This window comes from Takifugu rubripes, chromosome 11 (genome assembly GCF_901000725.2).
Source record: "Takifugu rubripes chromosome 11, fTakRub1.2, whole genome shotgun sequence".
Classification (NCBI taxonomy): domain Eukaryota; kingdom Metazoa; phylum Chordata; class Actinopteri; order Tetraodontiformes; family Tetraodontidae; genus Takifugu; species Takifugu rubripes.
This window is the reverse complement of record NC_042295.1, coordinates 9,993,916-10,013,145: the sequence shown is the minus strand read 5'-3', so window position 1 is coordinate 10,013,145 and position 19,230 is coordinate 9,993,916. Positions and strand designations below refer to the sequence as shown.

Sequence of the window (19,230 nt, the reverse complement as noted above, 5' to 3'; positions counted from 1 at the left end):
AAGATCTACAAGAAAGGAGGAATGACATTTTAGTGATTTATTTATTCTGTTAGTGCCAGCGGGCCATAAATAATACATTGTAAGACTGAAGTTGCGGGCCGTATGAAATCTTACTGCGGGCCGTGATTGGCCCCCGGGCCAGACTTTGGACATGCCTGGATTACTCTCACTAAAAGTGCACATGAGAGGCTGTTGGTATTTATAAACCAAAAAATGAATGAAACCAACTCGACATTATTACTCAAGAACCTGACTCATCATTTCAGACTTGTTTTTATTTTAATGTGAATCAATGTGTTGGTCCCTCTTTCCCCATCAAATTCCTTTTTGTGTTCCTCTCCGGTTTCAGTAAGATGATATAACATTTTGGAATAAAAATACAAATGAGAAGTCCAAAACCTGATGACAGAATTGCAAATATTTCCACGGCAACGCTGAACTTTCCAGGAGAGCTGACATAGGCTGGAATGAAGGTGACCCACACAGCACAGAATATCAGCATGCTGAAGGTGATGAATTTAGCTTCGTTGAAGTTATCGGGGAGTTTCCGAGCCAGAAATGCAAGAAAAAAACAAAGCATGGCCAGAAGTCCGATGTAGCCAAGAACAGCCCAGAAGCCCACAGCTGAGCCCAGAGCACATTCTAGGATGATTCTGTCTTTAAAGTCCTTAATATTTTTAAATGGAAATGGAGGAGAAATGGTTAACCAGAGCAGACATATAAAAACCTGGATGAGAGTAAAACCCAGTACGCTGAGTCTCTGCTGAGCAGGTCCGAACCATTTCATCACATTACTACCAGGAAGTGTGGCTCTGAAGGCCATCAGAACCACCATGGTTTTACCCAGAACACAGGAGATGCAGAGGACGAAGGTGATGCCAAACGCTGTGTGCCGCAGCATGCAGGACCACCCAGAGGGTCGACCGATGAAGGTCAGAGAGCACAGGAAGCACAGAGTCAGAGAGAAGAGGAGCAGGAAGCTCAGCTCAGAGTTGTTGGCCCTGACAATCGGAGTGCGTCTGTATCTGAAGAAAATGAACATGACGACAGCCGTCAAACACGTTCCCAGAAGTGATGCTGCGGTCAGCAGAGCTCCCATCATCTCTTCATAAGACAGGAACTCTTCCTTCTTCTTGATGCAGGCGTCTCTTCTTTCATTAGACCAGAACTCAGAATGACATCGCACACAGCTGATGGAATCTGGGAAACAACATTAAAGCTGATGTCAAATTTGCTTGGTTACAGTGAACCTAAATGTGTTGTCTCCCTCTTTCACGGCCAGAACAGTGTTTTATCACCTGTGACAAGTTGTTCTTGAAGTGCAGTAGCATTTCTCTGGTGACATTTTCTACAACAACTAAGCTACAGCTGTGTCTGGGTGCCCATGAGCACAATCATACACATGTCTGGAAGGTGTGTCTGATCAGAACCCTCTGGCTATGAGGCGACTGTGCTCAACACTGTACTATTGAACGAAAGGCCTCGCTATAATATGAGGGGTGAGTTTTTTTGTATTTTCTTCAAACAGGTCAGGGCTATGAATATAAAGTCTTGTTAATACAAGTTGTTGGAGAATTAAAATAAGAGAATGGGATTGGTGTTTGTGACCAAACAGCAGTTTACATTTGCTCATCCAGTTTGACCAGGTAACATCACACTGTCTCACTTGGAACCTTAAGTGAGGTGCTACTGCAATAGTCCACTCATGTTGAACTTCTGTCTATTTTAGGTAAATTTCTGTATCAGTGCCAGATCAAGAGCAAAACTAACCCTTGTTTCCTCTAGGAGGAACTGTAGGACCCCGAGCCTGGAGCAACTGAAAACTTCACCTCTTCTCAGTTGGTCTGATAATAATTACTGTATATTTGAAATACCTGACCTGTACTGTTGCTTATCTCTCCATCAGCACATCTCAAACAGTCATAGCAGCAGACAGGTTTCCCTTTCTGCAGAACCTTGCGAGTTCCTGGGGGACATTTCTCACTGCAAACTGACACAGGCACCTGCCGTGGCAAAATTCACAAATAAATCAGTTTAACTTGCAAAATTAAAATGTGTTTGAATAAATTTTGGCTTCATGATTTACCTGCTCTGAGTTCTGAGCCCAAACTAAAGTCCTGTTTGTCAGTGTCAGCTGTCTGTCAGCAGGTAAAGATGCATCATAAAGACCCACTGGGACAAATTCCACATTGCCATTTTCTGTTGGCTGCCAGTTAATAATCTCATATTTTGCTGGTGGGTCTCCGTTCTCATTGAAATAAACCTCATCTCCTTCCTTTGTTTTGAAACGAATTTTCTTTATGTGCTGTAAAATCTAAAGTAGTATAGAAATGGATCAGAAATACACACAATGTAACAGACAACAAATAACAGTTTAGTGTTCAACTCACCGTGAATGGATCCAGCTGTGCTGTTTTATTACATGTGTTATTACAGCTGAGAATATCATGAAGTGCGTGGGCCACAGCATAAACTTCTTTATAGATGTTGTAGAAGATGGGCATGAGAGACATGTCAGTGAAGGTGTTTTTGACACCAGCCAGATCTTCATGTCCAGAACATTCTCTCTGATTCTCTGTTGTTGTTGACACTGAATCCTCAAACTTACAATCAAATAAAGCCTCCCAAAACTCTCTGAACAGTTCTTCAATAGATGAATTAAGTGGCTTCACATCCAGAATGAATTCTTTCATGCCAGTGACATGTGCTTTAGGGATGGAAAGGCCTACAGCCCCATCCAGAATGTGATGGACATCCATGGCTGCAGTGTGAGAGTCAAAGATCCAGCTCTCGCTGCCCACCCACTGGTAACCAGTCAGGTTGTGCTGAGACAGTTCTATTATCAGCGCATCAATATCCAAGTGCGAGAGAAAGCCAACAATCACCCTGGATGTGGAGCCCTTGATAATGTCGATTATCTGTTGTATTTTTTTGGGTGGATCAGTTCTAAAGACAGCCACAGAGTACTCCACACAGATGCCGAGCTCCTCTGCTGTTTCAATAAAGGTTGCCATGCCGTTATTGCCATAATCGTCATTTGTCCTAATGGCTCCGACCCAAGTCCAACCGAAGTACTTGACTAATTGGGCCAAAGCTCTGCTCTGGTAATGATCACTGGGTATTGTTCTCAGGAATGAGGGGTACTTGTTTTTATCACTGAGGCAAGCACAGGTAGCAAAGTGGCTGATCTAGAAGAACAGAAGTGTGTTATTTCCTCTTTTAAAGACAGACATGGAAAGAGCATGACAATGACACAAACATAATGAAAAAATGCATGTTGACTCTTACCCACCAGTGGAATATGAAAGGGTCCAATAACAGTCGCTACAGCCATGTTTGGAGATGAGGAACTCTCTCCCATGATGGCCTGCACTTGTGCAGGTTTGGTGCATTTATCAGAAAGTTTAAATATAGTTTCCTGACTGTTTATCAAGGCCAGAGAAGCTCTCACGCCTCTGGCAATAGAGCCACAGGAATCATAAATCTTACAGCCTAAAGTGATGCCAGGCAGGAGGTCTGAGCTGTTATTGATCTCATCTATTGCAAAAAGCATCGCCTGGGCATACTGGAAGCCTCTGAAATTCAAACTTTATGCAAATATTGAAAAGAGTTACGATTGCAAATGATCACTTGAAATAAAATTTGCATCTGTTGTTTAAATCTTACACATTCTCAGATCTAACTGTGGTTTCATTTACCTGATGCACTGCAGTGGCAATGGTTTGTGCATGTAGGTGTCCCGCCTGTTTATCCAACTACTGTGGAAAGAGAAGATTCCTCCCAGGATAATGTCCCCATCTTTGGATAACTGGGGGTTCTCAGGATCCCCCATCTGTAGACACACACGGTCCTCAGCCTGAGAGAAAGATACTAACAGTAAAAGTTGCAGGAGTGCCCAACCTTGCTCTGGCCAGTTCTGAGTGGAAGTCATGCTGTGTGTGGGAGCAAAGCCACTGAGTGGCATCACGTGCGCATGAATGTTGTTCAGAAGCCTGCATGAGTATTTATGGATTTCAAACCTCATAAACAAGCAAACATTGATGTTTGATCTCTGTGGACCTGTAGTCACGGTTTCATTTACATATGACAGCATTACTGAATATGTAGCACATGAAAAAGTTGATTCATAAAAGTTGAAAAAGACAATCAGTTTAATTTTGTGTGCAAAGCTTACACTACAAATTAAATACATGGTATTTTAAATCATTAGTGCTGCTGCTGCCGACTGTTCTACATTATCTATTCTTTGTGTTCCTCGCACCCCAAAAAATCCAGATATTACACTAATTCACAACAAAGAGAATTACTTTCATTTACTTTTATCACAGTACATAATATACATCTGACTTTCTGTGGCAATAGCAAACACTCTACGATGTTCCAGTGTCAAGCATATGTTATTCAACAGCAAGCAGCTGTAGACAGCATCACAAAAAACTTTTGGCGCGCGTGGAGGGCAAAAAAAATAAAATAAATTATATATATATATATATATATATATATATATGAATACTAAATATATCGCCAGGGAAGATACTCTATTCCAAAGATTAGATATATAAGATTATTAAGTTTATGACTGTCAAAGTCTGAAAGTGGTCGAATTAGAGGGTTGCGTCATTTTTGCAAATCGAAATAAACTAGAACTCTGATAGTTCTCACAAAAAGTGATCTCCAGAGTCTGTTAGTGCTTATATAACAATGTAAAAATGGAACTGCACTTCTACATTTGAAGTTTTAATTTTGACATGATCATTTAAAGCAAAGTACACACATAACTATAATCGGGCTGCTTTTGTCCCAGTTTTCGCACTTTCCAGCCAACATATGATTTATGACATTGTACTGTAACTGTTGTAACATTATCCTGGCTGATTTGAGGTGTGTTAGGAGTGAATTTGTCACGACAATTGTCTCCAAAAACGGTGGAGGTCAACAATCATCAATTTTAAGGGTGTTCAAAATTTAATTCCAAATATCGTGTCTGGGGACGGCCGACGACTCGCGAATCAGGAGTTAGTCAAGTTTAACATAAGGGAGAATGTAGCCAATCAAAAAATGAGTAGACTGAGGAACAAGAAAGCAGATGTAAATAAACAAGTATGTTAGCATCACCTGCAAGATTTTCTCCATCTTGTAAAAAAATTAGTTTTAAAACAGTCCAAAGACCATCATCATTCCCTCTTTTGTATGCCGACATCTGTGTTGCGTGTTGTGTTCTCAAGTTGTTGCTTTGTTTCTTCTTCTTTGTTTCTGTTAGATCACGTGTGATAACGCAAGATTTCTGAAAAGAAGGACGAGATTCTAGATGGACGATGTGTCAGAATTTTTCATATTTTATAAACTGGAGTGAAGTTATCGGGGGGACACCAGACAGTACGATCACAACTGTTCAAATCTCTCGTTCTCTCTCGTTAAATCTTTATTCGTGGGAACTCGAACAGATGAAAAAAATATTTTAAGATTAAAAAGATCTATATGTCTTTACCTGGCTTAAGACTTGTTATTGAATTAATGTGAATCAATGTGTTGGTCCCTCTTTCCCCATCAAATTCCTTTTTGTGTTCCTGTCCGGTTTCAGTAAGATGATATAACATTTTGGAATAAAAATACAAATGAGCAGTCCAAACCCTGATGACAGAATTGCAAATATTTCCACGGCAACGCTGAACTTCCCAGGAGAGCTGACATAGGCTGGAATGAAGGTGACCCACACAGCACAGAATATCAGCATGCTGAAGGTGATGAATTTAGCTTCGTTGAAGTTATCGGGGAGTTTCCGAGCCAGAAATGCCAGAATGAAACAAAACATGGCCAGAAGTCCGATGTAGCCAAGAACAGCCCAGAAGCCCACAGCTGAGCCCAGGGCACATTCTAGGATGATTCTGTCTTTAAAGTCCTTAATATTTTTAAATGGAAATGGAGGAGAAATTGTTAACCAGAGCAGACATATAAAAACCTGGATGAGAGTAAAACCCAGTACGCTGAGTCTCTGCTGAGCAGGTCCGAACCATTTCATCACATTCTACCAGGAAGTGTGGCTCTGAAGGCCATCAGAACCACCATGGTTTTACCCAGAACACAGGAGATGCAGAGGACGAAGGTGATGCCAAACGCTGTGTGTCGCAGCATGCAGGACCACCCAGAGGGTCGACCGATGAAGGTCAGAGAGCACAGGAAGCACAGAGTCAGAGAGAAGAGGAGCAGGAAGCTCAGCTCAGAGTTGTTGGCCCTGACAATCGGAGTGCGTCTGTATCTGAAGAAAATGAACATGACGACAGCCGTCAAACACGTTCCCAGAAGTGATGCTGCGGTCAGCAGAGCTCCCATCATCTCTTCATAAGACAGGAACTCTTCCTTCTTCTTGATGCATGTGTCTCTTCTTTCATTAGACCAGAACTCAGAATGACATCGCACACAGCTGATGGAATCTGGGAAACAACATTAGAACTGGTGTCACATTTGCTTGGTTACAGTGAACCTAAATGTGTTGTCTCCCTCTTTCACGGCCAGAACAGTGTTTTATCACCTGTGACAAGTTGTTCTTGAAGTGCAGTAGCATTGCCCTGGTGACATTTTCTACAACAACTGAGCTACACGTGTGTCTGGGTGCCCATGAGCACAATCATACACATGTCTGGAAGGTGTGTCTGATCAGAACCCTCTGGCTATGAGGCGACTGTGCTCAACACTGTACTATTGAACGAAAGGCCTCGCTATAATATGAGGGGTGGGGTTTTTTGTATTTTCTTCGAACAGGTCAGGGCTATGAATATAAAGTCTTGTTAATACAAGTTGTTGGAGAATTAAAATAAGAGAATGGGATTGGTGTTTGTGACCAAACAGCAGTTTACATTTGCTCATCCAGTTTGACCAGGTAACATCACACTGTCTCACTTGGAACCTTAAGTGAGGTGCTACTGCAATAGTCCACTCATGTTGAACTTCTGTCTATTTTAGGTAAATTTCTGTATCAGTGCCAGATCAAGAGCAAAACTAACCCTTGTTTCCTCTAGGAGGGACTGTAGGACCCCGAGCCTGGAGCAACTGAAAGCTTCACCTCTTCTCAGTTGGTCTGATAAAAATTACTGTATATTTGAAATACCTGACCTGTACTGTTGCTTATCTCTCCATCAGCACATCTCAAACAGTCATAGCAGCAGACAGGTTTCCCTTTCTGCAGAACCTTGCGAGTTCCTGGGGGACATTTCTCACTGCAAACTGACACAGGCACCTGCCGTGGCAAAATTAACAAATTAATCAGTTAAACTTGCAAAAGTAAAATGTGTTTGAATAAATTTTGGCTTCATGATTTACCTGCTCTGAGTTCTGAGCCCAAACTAAAGTCCTGTTTGTCAGTGTCAGCTGTCTGTCAGCAGGTAAAGATGCATCATAAAGACCCACTGGGACAAATTCCACATTGCCATTTTCTGTTGGCTGCCAGTTAATAATCTCATATTTTGCTGGTGGGTCTCCGTTCTCATTGAAATAAACCTCATCTCCTTCCTTTGTTTTGAAACGAATCCTTTTTATGTGATGCAAAATCTAAAGTAGTATAGAAATGGATCAGAAATACACACAATGTAACAGACAACAAATAACAGTTTAGTGTTCAACTCACCGTGAATGGATCCAGCTGTGCTGTTTTATTACATGTGTTATTACAGCTGAGAATATCATGAAGTGCGTGGGCCACAGCATAAACACCTTTATAGACGTTGTAGAAGATGGGCATGAGAGACATGTCAGTGAAGGTGTTTTTGACACCAGCCAGATCTTCATGTCCAGAACATTCTCTCTGATTCTCTGTTGTTGTTGATGCCGAATTCCTCAAACTTACAGTCAAATAAAGCCTCCCAAAACTCTCTGAACAGTTCTTTACTGGATGAATTGAGTTGCTTTACATCGAGAATGTATTCTTTCATGCCAGTGACATGAGCTTTAGGAATGGAAAGGCCTACAGCCCCATCCAGAATGTGATGGACATCCATGGCTGCAGTGTGAGAGTCAAAGATCCAACCTTCGCTGCCCACCCACTGGTAACCAGTCAGGTTGTGCTGAGACAGTTCTATTAATAACACATCAATATCCATGTGCGAGAGGAATGCCACAATCACCCTGGATGTGGAGGCCTTGATTAATGTCGATATTATCTGTTTAGACTTGTCAGGTGGATCAGTTCTAAAGACAGCCACAGAGTACTCCACACAGATGCCGAGCTCCTCTGCTGTTTCTATAAAGGTTGCCATGCCGTTATTGCCGTAATCGTCATTTGTCCTAATGGCTCCGACCCAAGTCCAACCGAAGTACTTGACTAATTGGGCCAAAGCTCTGCTCTGGTAATGATCACTGGGTATTGTTCTCAGGAATGAGGGATACTTGTTTTTATCACTGAGGCAAGCACAGGTAGCAAAGTGGCTGATCTGGAAGAACAGAAGTGTGTTGTTTCCTCTTTTAAAGACAGACATGGAAAGAGCATGACAATGACATTAACATAATTGGAAAATACATGTTGATTCTTACCCACCAGTGGAATATGAAAGGGTCCCATAACAGTCGCTATGGCCATGCATGGTGAAGAAGAACTCTCTCCCATGATGGCCTGCACTTGTGCAGGTTTGGTGCATTTATCAGAAAGTTTAAATGTAGTTTCCTGACTGTTTATCAAGGCCAGAGAAGCTCTCACGCCTCTGGCAATAGAGCCACAGGAATCATAAACCTTACAGCCTAAAGTGATGCCAGGCAGGAGGTCTGAGCTGTTATTGATCTCATCTATTGCAAAAAGCATCGCCTGGGCATGCTGGAAGCCTCTGAAATTCAAACTTTATGCAAATATTGAAAAGAGTTACGATTGCAAATGATTATTTGAAATAAAAATTGCATCTATTGTTTAAATCTTACACATTCTCAGATCTAACTGTGGTTTCATTTACCTGATGCACTGCAGTGGCAATGGTTTGTGCATGTAGGTGTCCCGCCTGTTTATCCAACTACTGTGGAAAGAGAAGATTCCTCCGAGGATAATGTCCCCATCTTTGGATAACTGGGGGTTCTCAGGATCCCCCATCTGTAGACACACACGGTCCTCAGCCTGAGAGAAAGATACTAACAGTAAAAGTTGCAGGAGTGCCCAACCTTGCTCTGGCCAGTTCTGAGTGGAAGTCATGCTGTGTGTGGGAGCAAAGCCACTGAGTGGCATCACGTGCGCATGAATGTTGTTCAGAAACCTACATGAGTATTTATGGATTTCAAACGTCATAAACAAGCAAACATTGATGTTTGATCTCTGTGGACCTGTAGTCACGGTTTCATTTACATATGACAGCATTACTGAATATGTAGCACATGAAAAAGTTGATTCATAAAAGTTGAAAAGACAATCAGTTTAATTTTGTATGCAAAGCTTACACTACAAATTAAATACATGGTATTTTAAATCATTAGTGCTGCTGCTGCCGACTGTTCTACATTATCTATTCTTTGTGTTCCTCGCACCCCAAAAAATCCAGATATTACACTAATTCACAACAAAGAGAATTACTTTCATTTACTTTTATCACAGTACATAATATACATCTGACTTTCTGTGGCAATAGCAAACACTCTACGATGTTCCAGTGTCAAGCATATGTTATTCAACAGCAAGCAGCTGTAGACAGCATCACAAAAAACTTTTGGCGCGCGTGGAGGGCAAAAAAAATAAAATAAATTATATATATATATATATATAAATACTAAATATATCGCCAGGGAAGATACTCTATTCCAAAGATTAGATATATAAGATTATTAAGTTTATGACTGTCAAAGTGTGAAAGTGGTCGAATTAGAGGGTTGCGTCATTTTTGCAAATCGAAATAAACTAGAACTCTGATAGTTCTCACAAAAAGTGATCTCCAGAGTCTGTTAGTGCTTATATAACAATGTAAAAATGGAACTGCACTTCTACATTTGAAGTTTTAATTTTGACATGATCATTTAAAGCAAAGTACACACATAACTATAATCGGGCTGCTTTTGTCCCAGTTTTCGCACTTTCTATCCAACATATGATTTATGACATTGTATTGTAACTGTTTTAACATTATCCTGGCTGATTTGAGGTGTGTTAGGAGTGAATTTGTCACGACAATTGTCTCCAAAAACGGTGGAGGTCAACAATCATCAATTTTAAGGGTGTTCAAAATTTAATTCCAAATATCGTGTCTGGGGACGGCCGACGACTCGCGAATCAGGAGTCAGTCAAGTTTGACGTAAGGGAGAATGTAGCCAATCAAAAAATGAGGAGACTGGGGAACAAGAAAGCAGATGTAAATAAACAAGTATGTTAGCATCACCTGCAAGATTTTCTCCATCTTGTAAAAAAATTAGTTTTAAAACAGTCCAAAGACCATCATCATTCCCTCTTTTGTATGCCGACATCTGTGTTGCGTGTTGTGTTCTCAAGTTGTTGCTTTGTTTCTTCTTCTTTGTTTCTGTTAGATCACGTGTGATGACGCAAGATTTCTGAAAAGGAAGCAAGATTCTAGATGGACGATGTGTCAGAATTTTTCATATTTTATAAATTGGAGTGAAGGTATCAGGGGACACCAGACAGTACGATCACAACTGTTCAAATATCTCATTCTCTCTCGTTAAATCTTTATTTGTGGGAACTCAAACAGATGAAAACAATGTTTTAAGATTAAAAAGATCTATATGTCTTTACCTGGCTTAAGACTTGTTATTGAATTAATGTGAATCAATGTGTTGGTCCCTCTTTCCCCATCAAATTCCTTTTTGTGTTCCTGTCCGGTTTCAGTAAGATGATATAACATTTTGGAATAAAAATACAAATGAGCAGTCCAAACCCTGATGACAGAATTGCAAATATTTCCACGGCAACGCTGAACTTCCCAGGAGAGCTGACATAGGCTGGAATGAAGGTGACCCACACAGCACAGAATATCAGCATGCTGAAGGTGATGAATTTAGCTTCGTTGAAGTTATCGGGGAGTTTCCGAGCCAGAAATGCCAGAATGAAACAAAACATGGCCAGAAGTCCAATGTAGCCAAGAACAGACCAGAAGCCCAAAGCTGAGCCCAGGGCACATTCTAGGATGATTCTGTCTTTAAAGTCCTTAATATTTTGAAATGGAAATGGAGGAGAAATGGTTAACCAGAGCAGACATATAAAAACTTGGATGAGAGTAAAACCCAGTACGCTGAGTCTCTGCTGAGCAGGTCCGAACCATTTCATCACCTTACTACCAGGAAGTGTGGCTCTGAAGACCATCAGAACCACCATGGTTTTACCCAGAACACAGGAGATGCAGAGGACGAAGGTGATGCCAAACGCTGTGTGTCGCAGCATGCAGGACCACCCAGAGGGTCGACCGATGAAGGTCAAAGAGCACAGGAAGCACAGAGTCAGAGAGAAGAGGAGCAGGAAGCTCAGCTCAGAGTTGTTGGCCCTGACAATCGGAGTGCGTCTGTATCTGAAGAAAATGAACATGACGACAGCCGTCAAACACGTTCCCAGAAGTGATGCTGCAGTCAGCAGAGCTCCCATCATCTCTTCATAAGACAGGAACTCTTCCTTCTTCTTGATGCAGGCGTCTCTTCTTTCATTAGACCAGAACTCAGAATGACATCGCACACAGCTGATGGAATCTGGGAAACAACATTAGAACTGGTGTCACATTTGCTTGTTTACAGTGAACCTAAATGTGTTGTCTCCCTCTTTCACGGCCAGAACAGTGTTTTATCACCTGTGACAAGTTGTTCTTGAAGCTCAGTAGCATTGCCCTGGTGACATTTTCTACAACAACTGAGCTACACCTGTGTCTGGGAGCCCATGAGCACAGTCATACACATGTCTGGAAGGTGTGTCTGATCAGAACCCTCTGGCTATGAGGCGACTGTGCTGAACACTGTACTGTTGGACAAAAGGCCTCGCTATAATATGAGGGGTGGAGTGTTTTTGTATGTTCTTCGAACAGGTCAGGGCTATGAATATAAAGTCTTGTTAATACAAGTTGTTGGAGAATTAAAATAAGAGAATGGGATTGGTGTTTGTGACCAAGCAGCAGTTTACATTTGGTCATCCAGTTTGACCAGGTAACATCACACTGTCTCACTTGGAACCTTAAGTGAGTTGCTACTGCAATAGTCCACTCATGTTGAACTTCTGTCTATTTTAGGTAAATTTCTGTATCAGTGCCAGATCAAGACCAAAACTAACCCCTGTTTCCTCTAGGAGGCACTGTAGGACCCCGAGCCTGGAGCGACTGAAAACTTCACCTCTTCTCAGTTGGTCTTATAATAATTACTGTATATTTGAAATACCTGACCTGTACTGTTGCTTATCTCTCCATCAGCACATCTCAAACAGTCATAGCAGCAGACAGGTTTCCCTTTCTGCAGAACCTTGCGAGTTCCTGGGGGACATTTCTCACTGCAAACTGACACAGGCACCTGCCGTGGCAAAATTCACAAATAAATCATTTTAACTTGCAAAAGTAAAATGTGTTTGATTAAAATTTAGCTTCGTGATTTACTTGCTCTGAGTTTTGAGCCCAAACTAAAGTCCTGTTTGTCAGTGTCAGCTGTCTGTCAGCAGGTAAAGATGCATCATAAAGACCCACTGGGACAAATTCCACATTGCCATTTTCTGTTGGCTGCCAGTTAATAATCTCATATTTTGCTGGTGGGTCTCCGTTCTCATTGAAATAAACCTCATCTCCTTCCTTTGTTTTGAAACGAATCCTTTTTAGGTGCTGTAAAATCTAAAGTAGTATAGAAATGGATCAGAAATACACACAATGTAACAGACAACAAATAACAGTTTAGTGTTCAACTCACCGTGAATGGATCCAGCTGTGCTGTTTTATTACATGTGTTATTACAGCTGAGAATATCATGAAGTGTGTGGGCCACAGCATAAACTTCTTTATAGATGTTGTAGAAGATGGACATGAGAGACATGTCAGTGAAGGTGTTTTTGACACCAGCCAGATCTTCATGTCCAGAACATTCTCTCTGATTCTCTGTTGTTGTTGATGCCGAATCCTCAAACTTACAGTCAAATAAAGCCTCCCAAAACTCTCTGAACAGTTCTTTACTGGATGAATTGAGTGGTTTCACATCCAGAATGAATTCTTTCATGCCAGTGACATGAGCTTTAGGGATGAAAAGGCCTACAGCCCCATTCAGGATGTAATGTACATCCATGGCTGCAATGTGAGAGTCAAAGATCCAAGCTTCGCTGCCCACCCACTGGTAACCAGTCAGGTTGTGCTGAGACATTTCTAGAATTAACACATCAATATCCCTTTGCGAGAGAAAACCAACAATCACCCTGGATGTGGAGGCCTTGATAACGTCGATTATCTGTTGTATTTTTTCTGGTGGATCAGTTCTAAAGACAGCCACAGAGTACTCCACACAGATGCCGAGCTCCTCTGCTGTTTCTATAAAGGTTGCCATGCCGTTATTGCCGTAATCGTCATTTGTCCTAATGGCTCCGACCCAAGTCCAACCAAAGTACTTGACTAATTGGGCCAAAGCTCTGCTCTGGTAATGATCACTGGGTATTGTTCTCAGGAATGAAGGGTACTTGTTTTTATCACTGAGGCAATCACAGGTAGCAAAGTGGCTGATCTAGAAGAGGAGAAGTGTGTTGTTTCCTCTTTTAAAGACAGACATGGAACAAGCATGACAACGACACAAATATAATGAAAAAATGCATGTTGACTCTTACCCACCAGTGGAATATGAAAGGGTCCAATAACAGTCGCTGCGGCCATATTTAGAGACGAGGAACTCTCTCCCATGATGGCCTGCACTTGTGCAGGTTTGGTGCATTTATCAGAAAGTTTAAATGTAGTTTCCTGACTGTTTATCAAGGCCAGAGAAGCTCTCACGCCTCTGGCAATAGAGCCACAGGAATCATAAACCTTACAGCCTAAAGTGATGCCAGGCAGGAGGTCTGAGCTGTTATTGATCTCATCTATTGCAAAAAGCATCGCCTGGGCATACTGGAAGCCTCTGAAATTCAAACTTTACGCAAATATTGAAAAGAGTTACGATTGCAATTGATTACTTGAAATAAAAATTGCATCTATTGTTTAAATCTTACACATTCTCATATCTAACTGTTGTTTCATTTACCTGATGCACTGCAGTGGCAATGGTTTGTGCATGTAGGTGTCCCGCCTGTTTATCCAACTTCTGTGGAAAGAGAAGATTCCTCCCAGGATAATGTCCCCATCTTTGGTTAACTGGGGGTTCTCAGGATCCCCCATCTGTAGACACACACGGTCCTCAGCCTGAGAGAAAGATACTAACAGTAAAAGTTGCAGGAGTGCCCAACCTTGCTCTGGCCAGTTCTGAGTGGAAGTCATGCTGTGTGTGGGAGCAAAGCCACTGAGTGGCATCACGTGCGCATGAATGTTGTTCAGAAGCCTGCATGAGTATTTATGGATTTCAAACCTCATAAACAAGCAAACATTGATGTTTGATCTCTGTGGACCTGTAGTCACAGTTTCATTTACATATGACAGCATTACTGAATATGTAGCACATGAATAAAGTTGATTTATAACAGTTGCAAAAATACCATCAGTTTAATTTTGTTTAAAACACTCACACAAATAATTAAATACTTGTTAATTTATATCTTTTGCTCTGCCACTAAAGACTTTTCTTCACTATCAGTTGTTTTTGTCGCATGCACCAAAAAAAAAAAAATCCTCCAATAATTCACAAATTCACAACAAATATAATGCACACAGATTATAAGTTCATATACTTTAATAACTTCCCATAATGTAATTTATTTACTCACTTCAAGTTGTGACATGATGCTCATGTAGCATCACCAGAAATGTTTGAGCCTCCTCCAGCCTGTGCAGCTCAGAATGGAGACTAAAGCGTCAAAAAATCATTTTGACTCTGCCAGAATAAAATATATCACCAGGACATATATTATATTCCCAAGATGAGAATGCTGTTTCCACTATCAGTATTGATGACAGGCAAAAGATCTGCGCTTTGATTCAGTTGATCGGTTTATAGAAGACATCAAAAAAATTTAAAAGAAAAGCGTTGTGGGGGATTTATTCCTGATAACGTCCAATAGATGTTGAAGTAGAAGTTTACTTATGTTATGCATAATAGAAATGGATAAGAATTATGATTACTCTCACTAAAAGTGCACATGAGAGGCTGTTGTTATTTATAAACCAAAAAAATGAATGAAACCATCTCGACAATATTACTCAAGAACCTGACTCATCATTTCAGACTTGTTTTTATTTTAATGTGAATCAATGTGTTGGTGCCTCCTTTCCCATCAAATTCCTTTTTGTGTTCCTCTCCGGTTTCAGTAAGATGATATAACATTTTGGAATAAAAATACAAATGAGAAGTCCAAAACCTGATGACAGAATTGCAAATATTTCCACGGCAACGCTGAACTTCCCAGGAGAGCTGACATAGGCTGGAATGAAGGTGACCCACACAGCACAGAATATCAGCATGCTGAAGGTGATGAATTTAGCTTCGTTGAAGTTATCGGGGAGTTTCCGAGCCAGAAATGCAAGAAAAAACAAAGCATGGCCAGAAGTCCGATGTAGCCAAGAACAGCCCAGAAGCCCACAGCTGAGCCCAGGGCACATTCTAGGATGATTCTGTCTTTAAAGTCCTTAATATTTTTAAATGGAAATGGAGGAGAAATTGTTAACCAGAGCAGACATATAAAAACCTGGATGAGAGTAAAACCCAGTACGCTGAGTCTCTGCTGAGCAGGTCCGAACCATTTCATCACATTACTACCAGGAAGTGTGGCTCTGAAGGCCATCAGAACCACCATGGTTTTACCCAGAACACAGGAGATGCAGAGGACGAAGGTGATGCCAAACGCTGTGTGCCGCAGCATGCAGGACCACCCAGAGGGTCGACCGATGAAGGTCAGAGAGCACAGGAAGCACAGAGTCAGAGAGAAGAGGAGCAGGAAGCTCAGCTCAGAGTTGTTGGCCCTGACAATCGGAGTGCGTCTGTATCTGAAGAAAATGAACATGACGACAGCCGTCAAACACGTTCCCAGAAGTGATGCTGCAGTCAGCAGAGCTCCCATCATCTCTTCATAAGACAGGAACTCTTCCTTCTTCTTGATGCAGGCGTCTCTTCTTTCATTAGACCAGAACTCAGAATGACATCGCACACAGCTGATGGAATCTGGGAAACAACATTAAAGCTGGTGTCACATTTGCTTGGTTACAGTGAACCTAAATGTGTTGTCTCCCTCTTTCACGGCCAGAACAGTGTTTTATCACCTGTGACAAGTTGTTCTTGAAGTGCAGTAGCATTGCCCTGGTGACATTTTCTACAACAACTGAGCTACACCTGTGTCTGGGAGCCCATGAGCACAATCATAAACATGTCTGGAAGGTGTGTCTGATCAGAACCCTCTGGCTATGAGGCGAATGTGCTGAACACTGTACTGTTGGACAAAAGGCCTCGCTATAATATGAGGGGTGGAGTGTTTTTGTATGTTCTTCGAACAGGTCAGGGCTATGAATATAAAGTCTTGTTAATACAAGTTGTTGGAGAATTAAAATAAGAGAATGGGATTGGTGTTTGTGACCAAGCAGCAGTTTACATTTGGTCATCCAGTTTGACCAGGTAACATCACACTGTCTCACTTGGAACCTTAAGTGAGGTGCTACTGCAATAGTCCACTCATGTTGAACTTCTGTCTATTTTAGGTAAATTTCTGTATCAGTGCCAGATCAAGAGCAAAACTAACCCCTGTTTCCTCTAGGAGGCACTGTAGGACCCCGAGCCTGGAGCGACTGAAAGCGTCACCTCTTCTCAGTTGGTTTTATAATAATTACTGTATATTTGAAATACCTGACCTGTACTGTTGCTTATCTCTCCATCAGCACATCTCAAACAGTCATAGCAGCAGACAGGTTTCCCTTTCTGCAGAACCTTGCGAGTTCCTGGGGGACATTTCTCACTGCAAACTGACACAGGCACCTGCCGTGGCAAAATTCACAAATAAATCATTTTAACTTGCAAAATTAAAATGTGTTTGAATAAAATTTGGCTTCATGATTTACCTGCTCTGAGTTCTGAGCCCAAACTAAAGTCCTGTTTGTCAGTGTCAGCTGTCTGTCAGCAGGTAAAGATGCATCATAAAGACCCACCGGGACAAATTCCACATTGCCATTTTCTGTTGGCTGCCAGTTAATAATCTCATATTTTGCTGGTGGGTCTCCGTTCTCATTGAAATAAACCTCATCTCCTTCCTTTGTTTTGAAACGAATCCTTTTTATGTGATGCAAAATCTAAAGTAGTATAGAAATGGATCAGAAATACACACAATGTAACAGACAACAAATAACAGTTTAGTGTTCAACTCACCGTGAATGGATCCAGCTGTGCTGTTTTATTACATGTGTTATTACAGCTGAGAATATCATGAAGTGCGTGGGCCACAGCATAAACTTCTTTATAGATGTTGTAGAAGATGGGCATGAGAGACATGTCAGTGAAGGTGTTTTTGACACCAGCCAGATCTTCATGTCCAGAACATTCTCTCTGATTCTCTGTTGTTGTTGATGCCGAATTCTCAAACTTACAGTCAAATAAAGCCTCCCAAAACTCTCTGAACAGTTCTTTACTGGATGAATTGAGTTGCTTTACATCGAGAATGTATTCTTTCATGCCAGTGACATGAGCTTTAGGAATGGAAAGGCCTACAGCCCCATCCAGAATGTGATGGACATCCATGGCTGCAGTGTGAGAGTCAAAGATCCAACCTTCGCTGCCCACCCACTGGTAACCAGTCAGGTTGTGCTGAGAAAACTCTTGTAGTAATACATTTAAATCTCCTGGAGACAGGAATGTCACGATCACCTTCGAAGTGGAGGACTTTATTATGTCAATTATCTGTAGAATCTTGATCATTGGATCGGTTCTAAAGACAGCCACAGAGTACTCCACACAGATGCCGAGCTCCTCTGCTGTTTCTATAACGGTTGCCATGCCGTTATTGCCGTAATCATCATTTGATCTCACAGCTCCGACCCAAGTCCAACCAAAGTACTTGACTAATTGGGCCAAAGCTCTGCTCTGGTAATGATCACTGGGTATTGTTCTCAGGAATGAAGGGTACTTGTTTTTATCACTGAGGCAAGCACAGGTAGCAAAGTGGCTGATCTAGAAGAGGAGAAGTGTGTTGTTTCCTCTTTTAAAGACAGACATGGAACAAGCATGACAATGACACAAACATAATTAAAAATGCATGTTGACTCTTACCCACCAGTGGAATATGAAAGGGTCCAATAACAGTCGCTGCGGCCATATTTGGAGACGAGGAACTCTCTCCCATGATGGCCTGCACTTGTGCAGGTTTGGTGCATTTATCAGAAAGTTTAAATGTAGTTTCCTGACTGTTTATCAAGGCCAGAGAAGCTCTCACGCCTCTGGCAATAGAGCCACAGGAATCATAAATCTTACAGCCTAAAGTGATGCCAGGCAGGAGGTCTGAGCTGTTATTGATCTCATCTATCGCAAAAAGCATCGCCTGGGCATACTGGAAGCCTCTGAAATTCAAACTTTATGCAAATATTGAAAAGAGTTACGATTGCAATTGATTACTTGAAATAAAAATGTCATCTTTTGTTTAAATCTTACACATTCTCAGATCTAACTGTGGTTTCATTTACCTGATGCACTGCAGTGGCAATGGTTTGTGCATGTAGGTGTCCCGCCTGTTTATCCAACTTCTGTGGAAAGAGAAGATTCCTCCCAGGATAATGTCCCCATCTTTGGATAACTGGGGGTTCTCGGGATCCCCCATCTGTAGACACACACGGTCCTCAGCCTGAGAGAAAGATACTAACAGTAAAAGTTGCAGGAGTGCCCAACCTTGCTCTGGCCAGTTCTGAGTGGAAGTCATGCTGTGTGTGGGAGCAAAGCCACTGAGTGGCATCACGTGCGCATGAATGTTGTTCAGAAGCCTGCATGAGTATTTATGGATTTAAAACCTCATAAACAAGCAAACATTGATGTTTGATCTCTGTGGACCTGTAGTCACGGTTTCATTTACATATGACAGCATTACTGAATATGTAGCACATGAAAAAGTTGATTCATAAAAGTTGAAAAATACAATCAGTTTAATTTTGTGTGCAAAGCTTACACTACAAATTAAATACATGGTATTTTAAATCATTAGTG

General features: G+C 41.5%; 3 protein-coding genes and 1 pseudogene across 5 annotated transcripts; all 4 read right to left on the bottom strand.

The window, feature by feature from the left end:
- Window positions 1-289: 289 nt before the first annotated feature.
- On the bottom strand, window positions 290-3,986 carry LOC115251566 (extracellular calcium-sensing receptor-like). 2 transcript variants are annotated; one of them, XM_029844328.1, is made up of 7 exons: window positions 3,901-3,986; window positions 3,699-3,832; window positions 3,293-3,587; window positions 2,391-3,188; window positions 2,087-2,314; window positions 1,880-2,003; window positions 290-1,200 (listed from the first exon to the last, which is right to left on the bottom strand). In XM_029844328.1, exons 2-7 carry the CDS (start codon window positions 3,830-3,832, stop codon window positions 290-292), a joined length of 2,490 nt encoding a protein of 829 aa, XP_029700188.1. In that variant the 5' UTR covers window positions 3,901-3,986. The 2 variants fall into 2 exon arrangements, with proteins under 2 accessions (XP_029700188.1, XP_029700187.1); XM_029844327.1 differs by having other exon boundaries at window positions 3,699-3,950.
- A 1,490-nt stretch (window positions 3,987-5,476) lies between these two features.
- Window positions 5,477-9,067, bottom strand: LOC115251585 (extracellular calcium-sensing receptor-like; annotated as a pseudogene).
- A 1,557-nt stretch (window positions 9,068-10,624) lies between these two features.
- LOC115251578 (extracellular calcium-sensing receptor-like) lies at window positions 10,625-14,403 on the bottom strand. Of its 2 annotated transcripts, XM_029844394.1 has the most exons (7): window positions 14,354-14,369; window positions 14,152-14,285; window positions 13,746-14,040; window positions 12,844-13,641; window positions 12,540-12,767; window positions 12,333-12,456; window positions 10,625-11,652 (listed from the first exon to the last, which is right to left on the bottom strand). In XM_029844394.1, the coding sequence occupies exons 2-7, from the start codon at window positions 14,283-14,285 to the stop codon at window positions 10,742-10,744; spliced, it is 2,490 nt and encodes an 829-aa protein (XP_029700254.1). In that variant the 5' UTR covers window positions 14,354-14,369; the 3' UTR covers window positions 10,625-10,741. The 2 variants fall into 2 exon arrangements, with proteins under 2 accessions (XP_029700254.1, XP_029700253.1); XM_029844393.1 differs by having other exon boundaries at window positions 14,152-14,403.
- A 633-nt stretch (window positions 14,404-15,036) lies between these two features.
- Window positions 15,037-18,924, bottom strand: LOC105419742 (extracellular calcium-sensing receptor-like). The gene is given in 8 exon segments (XM_029843862.1): window positions 15,037-15,586; window positions 15,589-16,218; window positions 16,899-17,022; window positions 17,106-17,333; window positions 17,410-18,207; window positions 18,311-18,605; window positions 18,717-18,874; window positions 18,919-18,924. Coding segments are annotated over 7 exon segments (2,487 nt in total). The 5' UTR covers window positions 18,851-18,874; window positions 18,919-18,924; the 3' UTR covers window positions 15,037-15,308.
- Window positions 18,925-19,230: the final 306 nt, after the last annotated feature.